This window comes from Magallana gigas, chromosome 5, assembly GCF_963853765.1.
Source record: "Magallana gigas chromosome 5, xbMagGiga1.1, whole genome shotgun sequence".
Lineage (NCBI taxonomy): Eukaryota > Metazoa > Mollusca > Bivalvia > Ostreida > Ostreidae > Magallana > Magallana gigas.
The window spans coordinates 56970753-56988941 of record NC_088857.1 but is presented as its reverse complement, the minus strand read 5'-3'; the positions used below and the strand labels follow the sequence as shown (position 1 = coordinate 56988941).

General features: G+C 34.2%; 1 protein-coding gene across 2 annotated transcripts in view; it reads right to left on the bottom strand.

Annotated features, from left to right (window-relative positions):
• LOC117684913 (uncharacterized) overlaps positions 1-18189 on the bottom strand; it is a 65528-nt gene that overhangs the window by 33974 nt on the left and 13365 nt on the right. For both annotated transcript variants that reach the window (XM_066083802.1, XM_066083801.1), the window contains exon 3: positions 4883-5014. In XM_066083802.1, coding sequence (XP_065939874.1) covers positions 4883-5014 — 132 coding nt within the window. The remainder of the gene's footprint in view (positions 1-4882; positions 5015-18189) is intronic.

Sequence of the window (18189 nt, the reverse complement as noted above, 5' to 3'; positions counted from 1 at the left end):
AAGCTAACACCAACGTCATGTGTGAAAACTGCCAACGCATTGAAATATTTAGCCTCAATTTACTTCACAAAATCGGCACCAATATATTTTGCATGTTTCAAAAATTTCCCTTCATACGCAAACTGTTGCACAACAAGCAAATTCATCATAGTCAGATCGACCCTTTTTCGTATAATGTCATGGCTGCTTTAAACAAAGAACCTCGTTTTAGAAGTATGGAATACGAGTCTTGGTAAAATGGGTATGCAAACCCGGGCCGTGGCAAAATAAAAGACGGGGCAGAACGACAATCGTCAATTCCAAATACTCATTATTTTGCACAATATTTACAGCGAATACAAATATACTGGTCCATCAAATATCCTGAAATTTTAATGAGATTGGCAGATTAATAACTGCCAATCTTTTGTTTTGCCCAGACCAAGTCTTGCCTGGCCATTTTACCGGATGCCGAACGCGAAGCTGAAACACGCCTTTCCTTTATTATTATTTTCGTAATAACTCAGATTTGAAACGGAATTAGCACTTAATTTTTGCAATTTATATTTTCCTTCCCATAAGGATAATGTATGCTAAACTACGTTGAATTTGCCTCGGTAGTTCTTGAGAAGAAGATTTTTTAAAATGCACCCCCCTTTTTCTACAGTTTCAAGGTTTTCTCCGCTTTGAATACAGATCGGACCTTTATTTCTGCAATTTATATTTGCCCTCCCATAAGGATGCTTTGTGCCAAATTTGGTTGAAATTGGATTAGCGGTTTTAGAGAAGAAGTTCAAAATGAAGAAAGTTTACAGACGGACGGACGGACGGACGGACGGACAGACAGACAGACGGACAGACGGACGACGGACAAAATGTGATCAGAATAGCTCACTTGAGCTTTCAGCTCCGGTGAGCTAAAAACTTTTGATGCCTCTAACTCCCTAACTATAGGGGCCAGCCCCTTTTTCTGTATACCGAATGAAAGGTCTCGGTAAGACCAAGAACTTTAAAAATACATCTTATAACAAATTACTATCAGGTAGACAACTAAAACGGAAAATACGCGAATTTTTTTGCATTTTTTTCAACATCTATACCACTCCTTTTATTTGCATTTAAATAATAAATAAAATATATGTCTCGCACAAATTCAATGTATCAGCTTCCAAACCAGCCCATCTTTGAGACTCTGCCAGTCATCGTTAAAGCTAAACCCTCCGGACAAAAGAATTCGTTAAATTTTACTAAAAGGGGAATAACTCAAAACTGAATGGGGATTTTCATCAACTAAAATATGCAACGACAACATCGTGCGATATGTTATCAACCTGAAAATTTCAAAACAATCCATGAACAAACGAGCGGGATATTAAGGATCAAAGTTGGCGTCTAGAAGAAAAAAAAAATAATAAGAAATCTGAAAATTTTTCAGAATAATAGGTAATCGTTCAAGGTGTTTTTCCGAGCATGCCGGAAAGGTCCCAGAAATTGCGATTGTTGAAACCTCAAAAGCTAGAAAAGGGGGGCGGGCATAGTTTCAAAACAGAAATCTTGAAAATTAATCTCACTAATTAATTAAATTTGAATGAACATGGTTTGAACCCATAGGTGTTTATAATAATATCGAGTAACTAAGCAAAATGAGAACCGAGGATATCTTGGGACAGAGTTTATAGCTACCTTTACACCCAAATGAAACACACACACGAAAAATCATTTCTTGTTTAAATGGTTCCAAGAATCAGAAATTTTGTTACAAGAATACCATAAATGGGGTTCGCATGTAAACCATTAAGAAAGTTCATGTACAACACAACATTTCAAACCTTCACTGTCTGAATATAAGATGATCTTCACTAGGGCCGGATGATGTAGCGCACCCATTCAACAGGTCACGTCAAGTTCCCGGGGACGGCCATAAATACAATTGTATTACACCTGTACCATCTACTTAGCAGATAAATTATCCCCACTATTTATCATGTATCCTATTATTTAGACATTAGATATACTACGAAATTTCAGAATTAAAACTTCTAAGAGATACTAGTAATAAAACAAACAAGATTTCATCAAACCTTTTTTTTTAATTAAGCATACACTGCAGACGCACAATTTCATTGCTGCAGACTTGTTAATTAAGGCTAGAAATGATTGAAATTCTTACCAAAACTAAAAAATTAACAATAGGTAAATAAATATTAGCAGGACTTGCCTCAATGCATGTGCACTCTGGTCAGGAACACATTTACAAGATTTAAATATCGGTTTAGAATGTTCCCAAAAAAATCTATAAATACATTTGTAAAAACATTAAGTGGCAATAATTTTATTCCCTCTCTTTATACCCCTGAATGTGATGGAGACGACCAATTGATGGATATTAGGAAATAAAAGAAAAAGGTGGGGATGGGAGTAATTTGACTCGGGTCGTCCATCCGATTTTTTCAGACCGGAAGCTATTGTTTGAATCAAGCAACATTTATTCTGAAAATGCGTTTGATTGAATTATTTTTTGAATATAATAAAACTTTGTTCGTTCAAGACTTCCAACATTTCCCCCAGTGTCCATAGTGCTTGGATTAACTGGTTAGTGACCCATACGCATGAGCACAAAAGCGCACACCATGCAGTTATGTTACAAAGCTAGCTAGCATACTACAGAGGGTGTTTAAGGATCAGAGGTTGCATATACTACATAATCACAATAATCACAGGCAGTGCATTATAGTAAATTGCAATGAGAGAGAGAGAGAGAGAGAGAGAGAGAGAGAGAGGGGGCGTTGGAAACAGAAAAAAATTGAAAAAGGGGGTTAGCACCCCATTTTAATTTATTTAAATTGAAATTAGATGTACAATATATTTTTTTTTTGTAACATATATTTCCATTTTTTATTTGCTTCCGACGTCCAAATGAAATATCATTATACTTATACTAAGGGGAAATAAAATGGAGGTATTAATAATCATGCATATACTTCTGCTATATATACAGAGTTACACAACAGCATCATGATATAAATATTGCATATGAAAAGCATTACATATGTACATGCATTATGTGAGCAGGTGAAATAATGATGATTTTTAAAAAAAAAAATGCATGTGCAGAGAAATTACTGAGTAGATCTATACTCTATATTATGAACACATTACAAAATCATCATGAAAATTATACTTTTCGTCTATCTCTGACGACAATACGTGTTATATTTCATTGATTTCTGATCTCTGAATCTCTGATTACTGAATATAAAACTGACGTCACAGCGGCTTGAAAACTCTCCACTTGCACATTAAAAATGCACCTCTTAGCTGGAGGTGAAACACGGGTGCGGATCATGGATCTTCAAACTTCGAAGTCCGATTTCTCTATTTTCTACTTTAGTTTGCTTTCCTCTTGTGATATTTGATTGTGTGGATAAATTGAATCTTTTTACAACAAATTAAAAGCATGTGTATTTAATAATAAAGACTATATGCCTTATATTACTTACAAGGCACAAGGTTTGCTTTAGGTTTAGAAAGTTCGGGAAAACAATGTACCTGTGACGTCATATTTTACATCGTTTACAGAGTTCAAAAGCAAGGTTAAAGTAGCAGCAGAACTCCTTTTTTTTTGCTTTTTTTAGCTGAACAAAACCTACCACTTTCTGTGTCAGATCACTTTACAAAATTCAAAATCAGCAACTGTTAGTTAAAATGCTTCTTTGCAATAAAGTATTACACATAAGTTTTAACACATATTTCTACTGTAAATACCTATGAAATGCATGGTAAATATGTTGTGAATGCCGTTACGCGCTATGACCAGATTTTTTACTTTCCAAACCTCACTGGTCATGACCAGATTTTCACATTTTAGAGGTTGGCAAGTATGATCTTATATCAAATAATATATTAGAATAAGTAAATGAATTATGTTTTGCGCTGCTTTAAAAAAAACTAAGCATATTTCCTTATAAAATAGGTAGTGGTGCATTTATAATACAATAACTCATCATGGCTACAAAAATCAAAGAAATTTCAAAGTTCAAAATTTTCAATTCAATGTTTGTTTAACAATTTCCAGTGTCAGAAGCATGCACCTGACTTGTGTCTGACTTCACAGGGTGTTCTATAAGCAATTATTATGATTTTATTTAACTTGATAAATTTGTGTCCAGTTATCATGGTTATGAAGTTAAACGTTATCACTTTACACAGACACTGCAAAAAATACATTGATCATTTGTATGACTTAATAATGACAATATACGACATACATACGTTTCTTCACACTGTTTGTTTAACAACAATCAAAGAGTTTGACTATAATTAATCAATTAAAACAATTCTTTCAGATCACTGCAAACATTATTGCTTTTAAGCACTATGCTTGTTTGCCATTTGTCTCTACATACTTGATGATCTTCAACTTCTTCACCGCGTATAAGAAATTCGTTTTTTATAAAGTGTCAAATGATATATGATCCTGCCCATTTAAATCATACTTTCCTTGTACACTTTTCATCAATTATAACGATGATGAAATAATTAATTGCCCTTGGATTTCATTAAGATAAAAATGGCTTATGGGTTTTTTTTGTCAGACTTTGACTCTAATATCATTGGGCCAAGTTCTAATCATGAAATTAAAGTAAATGCAATTGGGTTATAAAATTATCATTAAACATAGTTATTTAGGAAAATGGCGGCCGTTGATTTTCTTTGCCTGAGCTATAATATTCTGATCACAAAATTACAGAAATTATGCTTATATTATAAAATTGTAATGAAACATCAATAGTTTTGGGGGAAATCACGGCCGTTGTTTTCGACATTTTTAGGACCTGCTGCGAGTGCGATTTATACATGATACTTTAGGGTAAATGCATTAAATAAATTTTATGATCCTTACCATCCTGTTCATCAACTCTTCTTTTTTTGGAAATATTTTCTTCAATATCCAACACAGTATTTGCCATGGAATGAAGTCCCAGATGTGAGGAGAAGACAATATCAATAAATCCATGCCAAACTTGTTCATGACCTAAAAGTGATTGCAATTATTATTATTACAGTTTTACATGTAAATGATTATTTAGTTTTGTATAGCAAGAGGCCCAAGGACCTTAACAGTCACCTGTGTATAACACAAAACTGTACAGGAACCATGGAAAGGTAAATAAATTTATTAATCAACCATTAATTTCCCTTTTTTGATGCTGTTAATTTTGAAGAGTGTGATCCAATTTTTTTTCAGATCACAACACTGTGGTTTTCTGAATCCATGTCACTGCTATGTGAAACTGATAATGTTGTACACAGTATGCATGACATTTTTCCTTGTGTATCAAAATTTCCTTTAAAGCTGCATTAGTTCATTGATATCATTTCCAACTCCTTATATTTAATCATCCTCGGTTATAAAAGTGTATCAAAACAATACAGGTTCAAAATGAAATCTGTGAAGATCTCTAGACTTGCTGAAATTCCACAACGCTATGTCCAGTTTTGTGTTGGACGCCATTATAACTGATTAATTTCCGAATGATCTCTGATGATAACCGATATGTATTCTGTGACCTAGGCATGGATTCCGAGGTAAGCGCTTAGAAGTCAAGAAATATAGAAGAAATAAAGAAGAAATAAAAGAATCATTAATTCTCCTTTACCAAAACCTGATCAAATGTTACATAAAACTATTTTGATTTATTTAAGAGTACAAGTATATCTCAATATAGTTTTTTCTTATTCAGAATGAACAAAAGAATGGCCTCAGTTCTGTGAGCAAAGCTCTGTATCTTGCTTATAATTCGAAACTTGACACAGCTGAATATGGTTAGTAAAGAGAAAATTGTAAACAATTAAAACAGAGGAAACATGCACTAAAACAAAGAAAGAGCACAATTTATTTTTCATAATAAATATATAATACCTATATATTTCTAGCAGCAAAAACAATCACCGTTTAGACTGAAAATGCAGAGCATCTTAACAAAACACGTTTCATTATAATCAACCATAATGTAGAGATCGTACCGAATTACCAATAGAATGTATAGTATTTATAATATAATACGTTGTTAGTGCATCAGATTTTGTTAATTTGGCACAGGTAAACAATTAACTGTCTGATTTACCGAAGTCTATATTTGATTCAATACGTAAAAATTCCAAAATATAGGCGATATTTCCCCTCAAGTTAAAAAGCATAAACGAAATTCAAAACAACGTAAAACCAGGGTCACGAGTGAAAATGTCAACGCATTGAAAGATTTAACCTCAATTCACTTCACGAAATCGACACAAATATATTTAGCATGTTTCAAGTATCCCTTCGCACGTAAACTGTTGCACAACAAGCAAATTCATCTTTGTCAGTTTGACATGCTTCAACATTCAAACATGGCTGCTTTGTACAAAGAACTTTCGTTTTCGATATGGAATACCGAACCCGAAGTTATAAACTGATTGACAGCAATTATCTCTTAATTTTTATTTTCATAAATTACTCAAATTTGAAACAGACTTCGCCAATAATTTTTGCAATTTATATTTTCCTTTACATAAGGATTATTGATGCAAAATTACGTTGAATTTGACTCAGTAGTTTTTTTAAAATGCATCCCCCTTTTTCTACAGCTTCTCCAGGAAGATGATGCTGAAGAGGATAATGATGATGTAGATGATGACCAAAGCATCAGAAATGCAGCTCATGATCCCCAACATCAACAAGAGGCCCATGGGCCACATCACTCACCTGAGGAAACATAGGTAATCACAGATTACAAAGCTCACCGAGACGAGGCATAAACTTTATGAGGCATCACCTTTATAAAACCACCTTTATCATATTATATGAAAATCATAGTTAATGATCTTGGATATTCATGGATACTGTTTTGACACAATATCGTATATCATATGTAAAAAAATTGTATGATAATCATATGTTCATTTCATACATTATTATAAGATATAATGTTTATCAATACAATATATAAAATATGATATTGCATCCAATGATACTTACAATATATATCATTTAATACAATATAATACTGTAATATATATTGATGCAATATGATTTTGTAACATATAATATGACATTGTATCGTGTTATACATTATTGTATTTAATCACATAATACAATATCATAATACCTAATATAAATACAATATAGCATTATTTGATACTATATCATATCACATAATACATCACAATATTGTAACATATGATATTATATTGTATAATATAGTATAATATTGTATTGTATGATATCGTTTCATATTTGATACACAATATTGTATCATATGATACAATATAATTTGATAAAACATTGTATCATATCATGATACAATATCATCTGATACAGTATGATATTATATAATACAATATTATACAATATCATTTTATACAATATCATATCATATGATACAATATCATATTATACAATATCATATTATATAATATCTTATAATATCATATAATACAATTTCATGTATTATATAACAATATATTATATAAACCAATATCATATTATACATTATTGTATCATACAATATGATATAATTATAATATACAATATTGTATCATATGATACAAAATCATATATTGCAATATAATATGAAACAATATCATTCGATAAAATAATATATTATACAATATCATATTCTACAATATTGTATAATAATATACAATACTATACATAACAATATCATAATACAATATCATATAATAATGTACAAAAAAATTGATACAATATCATATTTACATTCCACATATTTTTTGCATGTAAAACGTGTGGAAAGCTACTGCAGATGTAGCACCATAACACAGACAGGGTACTAAAAGGTTAAATCACGAGTTTTAATTGTGACGTCACAAACGTTGAACGCTGTTAAGTGCAACGTCACAAACGAAAATCAAAGATCACGCTTGTGGCTGTTACAGTTGCTCTTCCATTAATTTGAACTTACCCATAGGATAATACATAAATTTGTTGTAAAATTCACATTTGCAGACAAAGCAAGAAGGTAAAAAAAATGTAAATATAAGCATTAAATCCTTATTTTTTGAAAGATATAGTCTCATAACTGCAACGGTGTGTGCAAACAAATTTTCATAACGCGCTAACGCGCTTTATTCAATTTGTATGCACACACCGTTGCAGTTATGAGACTATATCTTTCAAAAAATAAGGATTCAATGCTTAAATATCATATCATATAACTTTTTACAATATAATGTATGATATTACATTGTATCATATAAAACAATAGTGTATCATATCATAGAATACTATATCATAGGAATCATGTTATATCATTTAACAACAAACACATCTATCAAGTAGGTTTGAGTGAGGTAGGAGAATTTTTAGCATCCTTGATAATGGAGATCAGGCTCTGCATCTGAAGCTACCTCTGCAATTCATTTATATTATAGTTAAATCAATTATGCAAGCTATTATCTATAAAACATGTAACCTGTTCCAAAAACCTAAACCTCATCCAGCATCCGAAACCTATGGCTCAGATTCAGCATTCAAGCCTCTCAGATGCATCAGTATCATGAGATGCATCATCCCTGCAAGTTTGGTGATGTATTAGGACCAGTAATAACTAAGATATAATCATCAGAGGGCACCTGCTCTAAAAACTTTAACCAGTTCTTAAAACCATAACCTCATCCAGCATCCGAAACCTATGGCTCAGATTCAGCATTCATGCCTGTCAGGTGCATCAGTATCATAAGATGCACCATCCATGCAAGTTTGGTGAAGTTAGGACCAGAAATAACTAAGATATATTTTTTAGCATCCTCGATAATGGAGATCAGGCTCTGCATCTGAAGCTACCTCTGCCATTCATTTATATTATAGTTAGATCATATATGCAAGTTTGAAATAGTGCTATTACCTACATGTATTAAACATGTGACCTGTTCCAAAAAAACTAAACCTCATCCAGCATCCGAAACCTATGGCTCAGATTCAGCATTCAAGCCTGTCAGGTGCATCAGTATCATAAGACACACCATCCATGTAAGATTGGTAAAGTTAGGACCAGTAGTAAGTAAGATATAATCATAAGAGGACACCTGCTCCAAAAACTTTAACCAGCTCTTAAAACCTTAACCTCATCCAGCATCTGAAACCTATGGCTCAGATTCAGCATTCAAGCCTGTCAGGTGCATCAGTATCATAAGACACACCATCTATGCAAGTTTGGTGAAGTTGGGACCAGTAGTAACTTAGAAATGGCTATCAAAGGGCACCTGCAACAAAAACTTTAACCTGCTCGAAAAACCTAACTTCATCTAGCATCTGAAACCTTTGGCTCAGATTCAGCATTCAAGCCTGTCAGGTGCATCAGTATCATAAGACACACCATCCATGCAAGTTTGGTGAAGTTAGGACCAGTAGTAAGTAAGATATAATCATTAGAGGGCACCTGCTCCAAAAACTTTAACCAGCTCTAAAAACCTTAACCTCATCCAGCATCCGAAACCTATGGCTCAGATTCAGCATTCAAGCCTGTCAGGTGCATCAGTATCATAAGACACACCATCTATGCAAGTTTGGTGAAGTTTGGACCAGTAGTAACTTAGAAATGGCTATCAAAGGGCACCTGCAACAAAAACTTTAACCTGCTCCAAACACCTTAACCTCCTCCAGCATCTGAAATTCATGGCCCAGATTCAGCATCCAAGTCTCTCAAGTCCATTAGTAGGTCCAGATGCATCATTCATGCAAGTTTGGTGAAGATAGGACAAGTAATAAGTTAGATACAGGACCTGCAACAAAAACTTTAACCAGGTCCGGACGCCGACGCCGACGCCGAGGGTATAGCATAAGCTCCCCCCGACTTCGTCTCGGTGAGCTAAAAATAGGTATGATAACACAATAATACATGTAGATCAAGTATAAATAAAATCCATTTTTCCCCCTGGATATTCTTATGTTTATAATCATTAGTCCCTTTTCTAACAGGATGATTTTATAGTCATATCACATGTTGAGTATTGCAGTTCTCAAAAAGATCCTTAACAATTTTTTATAGGGTGATTTAACCATGCATCGGACACATACCTTGGATCGGACAACTTTGTTTATAAATATACAAATAAATGTGCATGCGCTCATGTGTTGTTTCGTATATTCCTGAATTAGAAGAAATGAACTTTATCATTATTAAGAATTTGACAGTCACATTGTCAAAGAAATAGCAATATAGACATTGCTAAATGACATCAAATACGCCATTATTGAAAATTTAGTTACGAAGATTTTATACTAAAGCATTATTTGAATGTTGTGCGTTTGATTGTGAATTAGTGAAAATGCACTCTCTGCGTAAAATAATTAGAAAGAAGTAAGTTTTGAAACAAAATTTGATTAAATAAGTCCAAGAAATTTGAGCAATTAATGTCAAGGTCATTATTGCATCATATGTTCATTTCACCATGGATCGAACACAAATTAACCATGCATCGGACAGTTTTCACTGCATGATTTCTTCTAATAATATGGAGATTATGTGTCCATTCCTTGTAATATACTTTAAATGTGAAGTAAAATAAAAATTTTAAAAATCATCGATACAAACATTTTCCTCAAACCACTTAAAAATCGAGTTTTACGGACACACCCTTTTTAGTCCAAAGTTCCTGTAGGAGCTGGCACGATAAAGAGCCCCTTATGATAAATATTCCTTTAACAGAAGGACTAGTCTAAATTCCTATATGTAGATTTGAGGATTTACATTATAAGAAATATTAATAGCAATTGAATAAATGAATATTTCTGAACCTTTGTATTTTTCATTAAAACCAGAAAATGTTGTTATTTTTAATCTCTACTGCACTACTATAGCTGTCCGATGCTTGGTAAATATTGTCCGATCCATGGTGAAATAGTTCAACACTTCATTAATTTGCTTTATTTTCTACATTTTTAACAATTTCACAATTTTTTCTCCAGTAATTAAGCAAGAGGAAATCCTGTAACTTTTACAACAAGTTTTATTTATATTTGGACGATATTTGATGCGTGAACAAAGGGAAAAATCCAAAGGTGTCCGATGCATGGTGAAATCACCCTATATGGAATATAAACCTACATCAAACTCTGAACCTTCTTGTGAGGCTGAAGAATTGTCCTGGGACCAAAGTCTTAACAATTATAAAGAATCATCTGGCTTTTAAAACTTTAACACCACCCCCCACCAATGTGGCCCCATCCAACCCCTGGGGATCATGATTTTCACAACTTTGAATCTACACTACCTGAGGATGCTTCCACACAAGCTTCAGTTTTCCTGGCTGATTAGTTTCTGAGAAGAAGATTTTTATAGATTTACTCTAAATATATTCCTATGTTAAACTTTGACCCCCCATTGTGGCCCCACCCTTCCCTGGGGATCATGATTTTCACAACTTTGAATCTACACTACCTGAGGATGCTTCCACACAAGCTTCAGCTGATATTTAAAGATTTACTCTATATATTCCTATGTTAAACTTTGACCCCCCATTGTGGCCCCACCCTACCCCATGGATCATGATTTTCACAACTTTGAATCTACACTACCTGAGGATGCTTCCACACAAGTTTCAGCTTTCCTGGCTGATTAGTTTCTGAGAAGAAGATTTTTAAAGATTTACTCTATATATTCCGATGTAAAACTTCGACCCCCCATTGTGGCCCCACCCTACCCCCGGGGGTCATGATTTTCACAACTTTGAATCGACACTACCTGAGGATGCTTCCACACAAGTTTCATCTTTCCTGGCTGATTAGATTCTGAGAAGAAGACTTTTAAAGGTTTACTCTATATATTCCGATGTAAAACTTCGACCCCCCATTGTGGCCCCACCCTACCCCCGGGGGTCATGATTTTCACAACTTTGAATCTACACTACCTGAGGATGCTTCCAAACAAGTTTCAGCTTTCTTGGCTGATTAGTTTCTGAGAAGAAGATTTTTAAAGATTTACCCTATATATTCCTATGTTAAACTTCGACCCCCCCATGGTGGCCCCACCCTACCCTACCCCGGTGTCATATAATATCTTGAACCCCACGATATATTGAACCCGGGTTCAAAATATCGCTGCGATATATTGAACCCCCCATAAAATATTGAACCCTGGGTTCAAAATATTATGGCCGCGATATTTTGAACCCCCCTCTAATTTTCATTGCCATTGGAGAGGGGGTTCAAAATATTATGGCCACGATATATTGAACCCCCAACCTATTTCCAATTCCCTTTGGAGAGGGGGTTCAAAATATTATGGCCGCGATATTTTGAACCCCCCTCTATTTTTCATTGCCATTGGAGAGGGGGTTCAAAATATTATGGCCGCGATATATTGAACCCCCCTCTAATTTTCATTGCTATTGAAGAGGAGGTTCAAAATATTATGGCCGCAATATATTGAACCCCAAACCTATTTCCAATTCCCTTTGGAGAGGGGGTTCAAAATATCATGGCCGCGATATTTTGAACCCCCCTCTAATTTTCATTGCCCTAGGAGAGGGGGTTCAAAATATTATGGCTGCAATATATTGAACCCCCAACCTATTTTCAATTCCCTTTGGAGAGGGGGTTCAAAATATTATGGCAGCGATATTTTGAACCCCCTTCTAATTTTCATTGCTATTGGAGAGGGGGTTCAAACAAGATATCTGTGAGCCAATGCTCACTAGTGATACCCTTGCTCTGATGTGAATATGCAAAATAAGCAAAGTCGACATTTAACAGAAAGCTGGCATCCGATTGGTACAGAAATATATCGCACAATATGGCATCCCTAAACAAATAGTGTGTTAAAATTTCAAGCATCTGCGATAAATAGCTGCTGAGAAATCTTTGAGGAAAATTTGTTTGAAAATTTTGGCTAAAATAAACAAAGTACTCATTTAACAAGAAGTTGACGTCCGATTGGTACAAAAATATATCCCACGATATGGCATGCCTTAACAAATACTGTGTAAAAATTTCAAGCATCTGCGATAAACAGTTGCTGAGAATTCTTTGACGAAAATTTGTTTGAAAATTTTGGCTAAAAATAAACAAAGTCGTCATTTAACAGGAAGTTGACGTCTGATTGGTACAAAAATATATCCCACGATATGGCATGCCTATACAAATACTGTGTAAAAATTTCAAGCATCTGCAATAAATAGTTGCTGAGAAATCTTTGACGAAAATTTGTTTGAAAATTTTGGTTAAAAAATAAGCTAAGTCGTCATTTAACAGGAAGTTGAAGTCTGATTGGTACAAAAATATATCCCACGATATGGCATGCCTATACAAATACTGTGTAAAAATTTCAAGCATCTGCGATAAATAGTTGCTGAAAAATCTTTGACGAAAATTTGTTTGAAAATTTTGGTTAAAAAATAAGCAAAGTCGTCATTTAACAGGAAGTTGATGTCCGATTGGTACAAAAATATATCCCACGATATGGCATGCCTTAACAAACACTGTGTAAGAATTTCAAGCATCTGCCATAAATAGTTGCCGAGATAAATGTGACAGAAATTTTTGTTACGGACGGACAGACGGATGGACAGACACACAAGGGTAAAACAGTATACCCCCTCTCCTTCCGAGCGGGGGTATAAATATTATGGCCGCGATATATTGAACCCTCAACCTATTTCCAATTCCCTTTGGAGAGGGGGTTCAAAATATTATGGCAGCGATATTTTGAACCCCCCTCTATTTTTCATATTGGAGAGGGGGTTCAAAATATTATGGCTGTGAAATATTGAATACCCCCCCCCCCCCTCCCCATCTGAATTACATTGCATGTTGAAATTATGGCTGCAATATACTGCACCCACCTCTATTTCCAATTCGAGAGGGGGATCAAGATATTATGTCTCTGAGTTATGTCCCCCCCCCCCCCCCCCCTCCCCCCACAATCTTATTAGCAACTTTATGATTTTGGAATACTTGGTTACTGTATGGTTGTCGTCAGCAGGGAGAAAAGGGGGCTAACACCTGTGTACTGTGTATACACAGGGTTGGTAAACATTCAAATTCCATTCAGCCTTTATGGTATCCCTATTGTGTAATACCAGTAATGAGGGGGTTCAAAAAAATATTGAATCCTCCTATTGAAACTTCAAGTTTAAAAATAAACTAGAAGCTGTCATTAGACAGTAATACCCGCACCAAGTGTTTGCCCCTAAATAACACTGCTTTGTACCAGTTTTAGTAAAAACGAAGGCCATGTGCACATAATACACCATCAACGGAACCCACGGGTTTTCTATCCGTTACACTGCAGTGTAACGGATAGAAGACCTGTGGGTTCCGACGATGATAATACACATGAGCGGCCCTCTATGTACAATTTGTGGTTGAACTGTTTGCATGTGAATTTTTAGTTAATAATTTTAAATAATCTTTTCATTTCATTTCATAGAAAGTATGGTCTATATAATTATTACAAACAAAATTACATTATGCCCCCTTCCCTCGGCGGTTGCCGGGTTTATTTAGATTTGCTTCTAGGTGCCAACATCATCGCGTGCACAGTTGGAGTGGGGGGGGGGGGGTCCAGATCCTCCCACCCTTGAAAAAAATAATTTATATTAATACATGTAGTAAAATTACCAAACAATACACCTCGGACCCCAATCCCCCCACCCCCTGCAAACACAGTTACATACTACTTTACCCCCCCCCCACACACACACACATACACATACACACACACACTCCTCATGGATAAATAAACATCAGAATATTTTGATAACAACGAAAGCCTGTACATGTAGTTAAGTGCATTATAATCAAAATTCTTTCACAGTGACGTTTTATAATTTTAAATCTTTACAATACAGGTATTTAGCAAAAAAAGATAAATTTTTAAAATTATGGAATCTGAAGTAAAAAATAGAAAAGCCCCAGCAGCATTTGAACTCTCTACAGACATGTAGTTAACGCTCTAACCCATTGCACTTCACTGTTAGGTAACATTATTTTGGGGGGAAATATTATATTTAAAGTTTATTGTTTATTTCTGCAATAGGGAGTTCATTACAATATGCAGGTGTCCTAGCTGTATATACCACCTTAAAGCTGAAATATGTGCTTTACATATTTTTACCTAATAAAACAGTACAAGGGGTTTAAAAGAATAAAGTCATGAAAATACATGCATGTTACAAGAAAATGATCTTTGTCCGAAGTTACGTACACAACACAGGTCTACAGGTCGCATTACCGGGTACTAGTTTTACCCAGCTCTTCAGTTAGATGGGTTTCACGTGGTGTACATAACGGTATGTGTTTTCCATGTGCAGAATAGGATTAATTAACATGCATAAACGTTTCTTTTGTGATGATCAGCTAATTAATGGATTCATATTGTGCTCTAATTGGATTATCATTATGATGTTGACCAATATAGGTAAGCATAATACATGTAGTACTCGCACAATATTATGAGACGCCGGTATACATAAGTATTACTTTCACTTTCTAAATAGGTGATCTCCCTTTGCCAGCATACTGTATCATCATCTTTTTAAAATATCTAAATAAGCTCATAATTGTTACCTATCCTATCACATTTGTACAGTTTCTGTCATTTTAATTGCAAAAGTTATTTTTTCATTTGTCAGACTTAAATATTAAGTTGACCCCATATTGACCCTGTGACAGTTTGTATTAAATTTGTGTATTACATTAAAATAAGTGTAGAGACTTATCATGTCTATATGAGTTTTATTTAATAGGGAGGAAAGGGTGTTTTTTTTAATGTATTATGATGCATCAAATAAAATGTAGGCCATGACCCTATGGGATTGTTCTGACCCAATGAAACAGGAAAATACCATTAATCTTGAAAACTGTTGAGATCCCCACCACTAAACCAACTATATTCTTGTTTCTAAAATCATTATGATGCATCAAATGGTGTAAGTACATGACCCCCAGGAGTTGTCTTTAAACCACCCCTTACCCGGGCCTCTGAAATAGGAAATGATGATATACTTTGATAATTTTTAACTTTTGAGATCCCCCATCCCTAAACCATATTTATTCTTGCTCTTTGTGTGCATCAAATTGTATATAGGTTATGCCCCCTTGGAGACACCCTGACTAATTCCAGAACTGGATATAATAAAGTATTTTATCTTATTCATATGTATAGTGTTTGATCCATGTGGGTAATTTCTAGCCTATTGATGACCCTGCTTTGTTTAGGATTACAATTGCCCCGAATACATATAACATTTTGTTTATCTTATCAATAAGAATTAAAAAGCAATTTCCTTAATCTTAATGTGCATCTAGAGGAAAATACCAATCAAGAAATGATTTAAAATTTGCTACTGTACACATGTTAGAATGTATTAAAGAAGACTCCGAATCTGATGGGGGGTGTGGAGGATAAACATTTAATTTTAATCATTTATTGTTATTAATTTTAACTTGAATAATAGGCAGAAAATAAGACTTCTGATGGTTTATTCCCCGAACGGCTACTCACCAAAACAAACACCTAATTATTTTAGGCAATTATGGGGTCCTATAAGCGGGTACAGGTAGAATATACCTGTGTCCACCTGGATTCCCCTAATCAGTTAAATTAGCATAAATTCAGAAGAAATAAATGCATGTTTCTATAAATGTAGTAATACACATTTTTTAAACCTAAATCAATGTTGCAGTTTTCAGTCATTTTTTTTAAAATTCTGTTACTTTTCAACAACATGTATTACATGTATATATAATAGTATGCTATAATTTAGTACCTTTTTATAGCGAGCGCAGCTCGCCGGCGCGCAGCGCCGGCGCGAAGCAAGCTCTAACGGCAAGGCGTGTGTGAATAGAAAATTCTGACCAGTTGCACATTCATTCAACGGATTTTTTTGGCGTCAGTAAATCGGACCAGTAATGCACTGTTTTAATCGTCCCAGTAGTTCCCTGTAATCATGGCAATTTTTATCACTTCACACTCTCACGAGAATCAGCAAGACAATCAAAACAATAACGATGTATACATACGACATACAGTCAATGTTACCTCTAAAGTTCACCTCAGTACACTCTCAATCAAAAATAATCGAGTGACGTCACAAAGGTTTGCACATTGATCCGATAGATTTTTTCGGCGTCAGTAAATTTTGACCCACAATTCATAGTACCAATGGTTTCCAAGTCCTCGCGTTCTCGCGAGAATCAAAGTAAAACTTTTGAGAAGCATATAAGATGTGTAATTTTAAGAACATCATGCTTTTTAAGTAAATAAAACAGTATACTTCGCTTACTTTTATTTCTCAGGGGAGTTTTAAAGAGTCAGACGACACTTAAACGTGAACTTTGACGTCACAATAAGGGGAAATTACTCTAACTGAAGTCATTGTAAATCTGCTGAAATATTACCAAAATCCTCTCAAATCTTGCAAAGCTAAAGAATGAGGACATTTCTTCAGATATAGGAAACAGTTGTAACTTGCACTCATTTGGATGAATGCTCACATTTAATTTATTCATTATAACTACGGTCATTTCCAGGAACGTACACGTAGCATCGTTTTTTTTTTAAAGTTGGGGGGGGGGGGATGGCAGCCTCATCCCAAAAATCTTTACAAGCAAAAAGTCTTAAAATCATGAAAATTCTAATCCTTTAGCTCTTTAGCAGTTCAATAGTTTCTTTATTTTCACTCCCATTTATTACATGCTCCCAATCCCAAAGGGGGGGGGGGCAACTCCATGTGATAAGGAAATATTTTCAAACGTAAATTAAAAAAAAAAAAATTAAAAATTAATAAGAAAAAATGTCTACTGCAAAATAAGGGGATGACCTGACGTTACACTCACTTTAAAAGAGGAGATACAGTGCAATGAACATTTATATTAAAATCTTTATTATGCAACAACATTGTATCTTAACTATTGTTCTACTTATAAATAAAAAACAAATCTTATAAACTATGAATAATGACAATTTACTGAAAAAATAGATATGTTTTATTTTATTTTGCTCTTTAAAATCCGTTGAATGAATGTGCAACTAGTCCGAATTTTCTATTCACACACGCCTTGCTGGTTTTTTAAGCGTAAATTAAAAATAATTAATAATGAATAAGAAAAAATGTCGACTGCAAAGAAGGGGATGAACTGACGTTACAATCACGATACAGTGCAATGAACATTTATTTTAAAATCTTTATTATTCAACAACATTG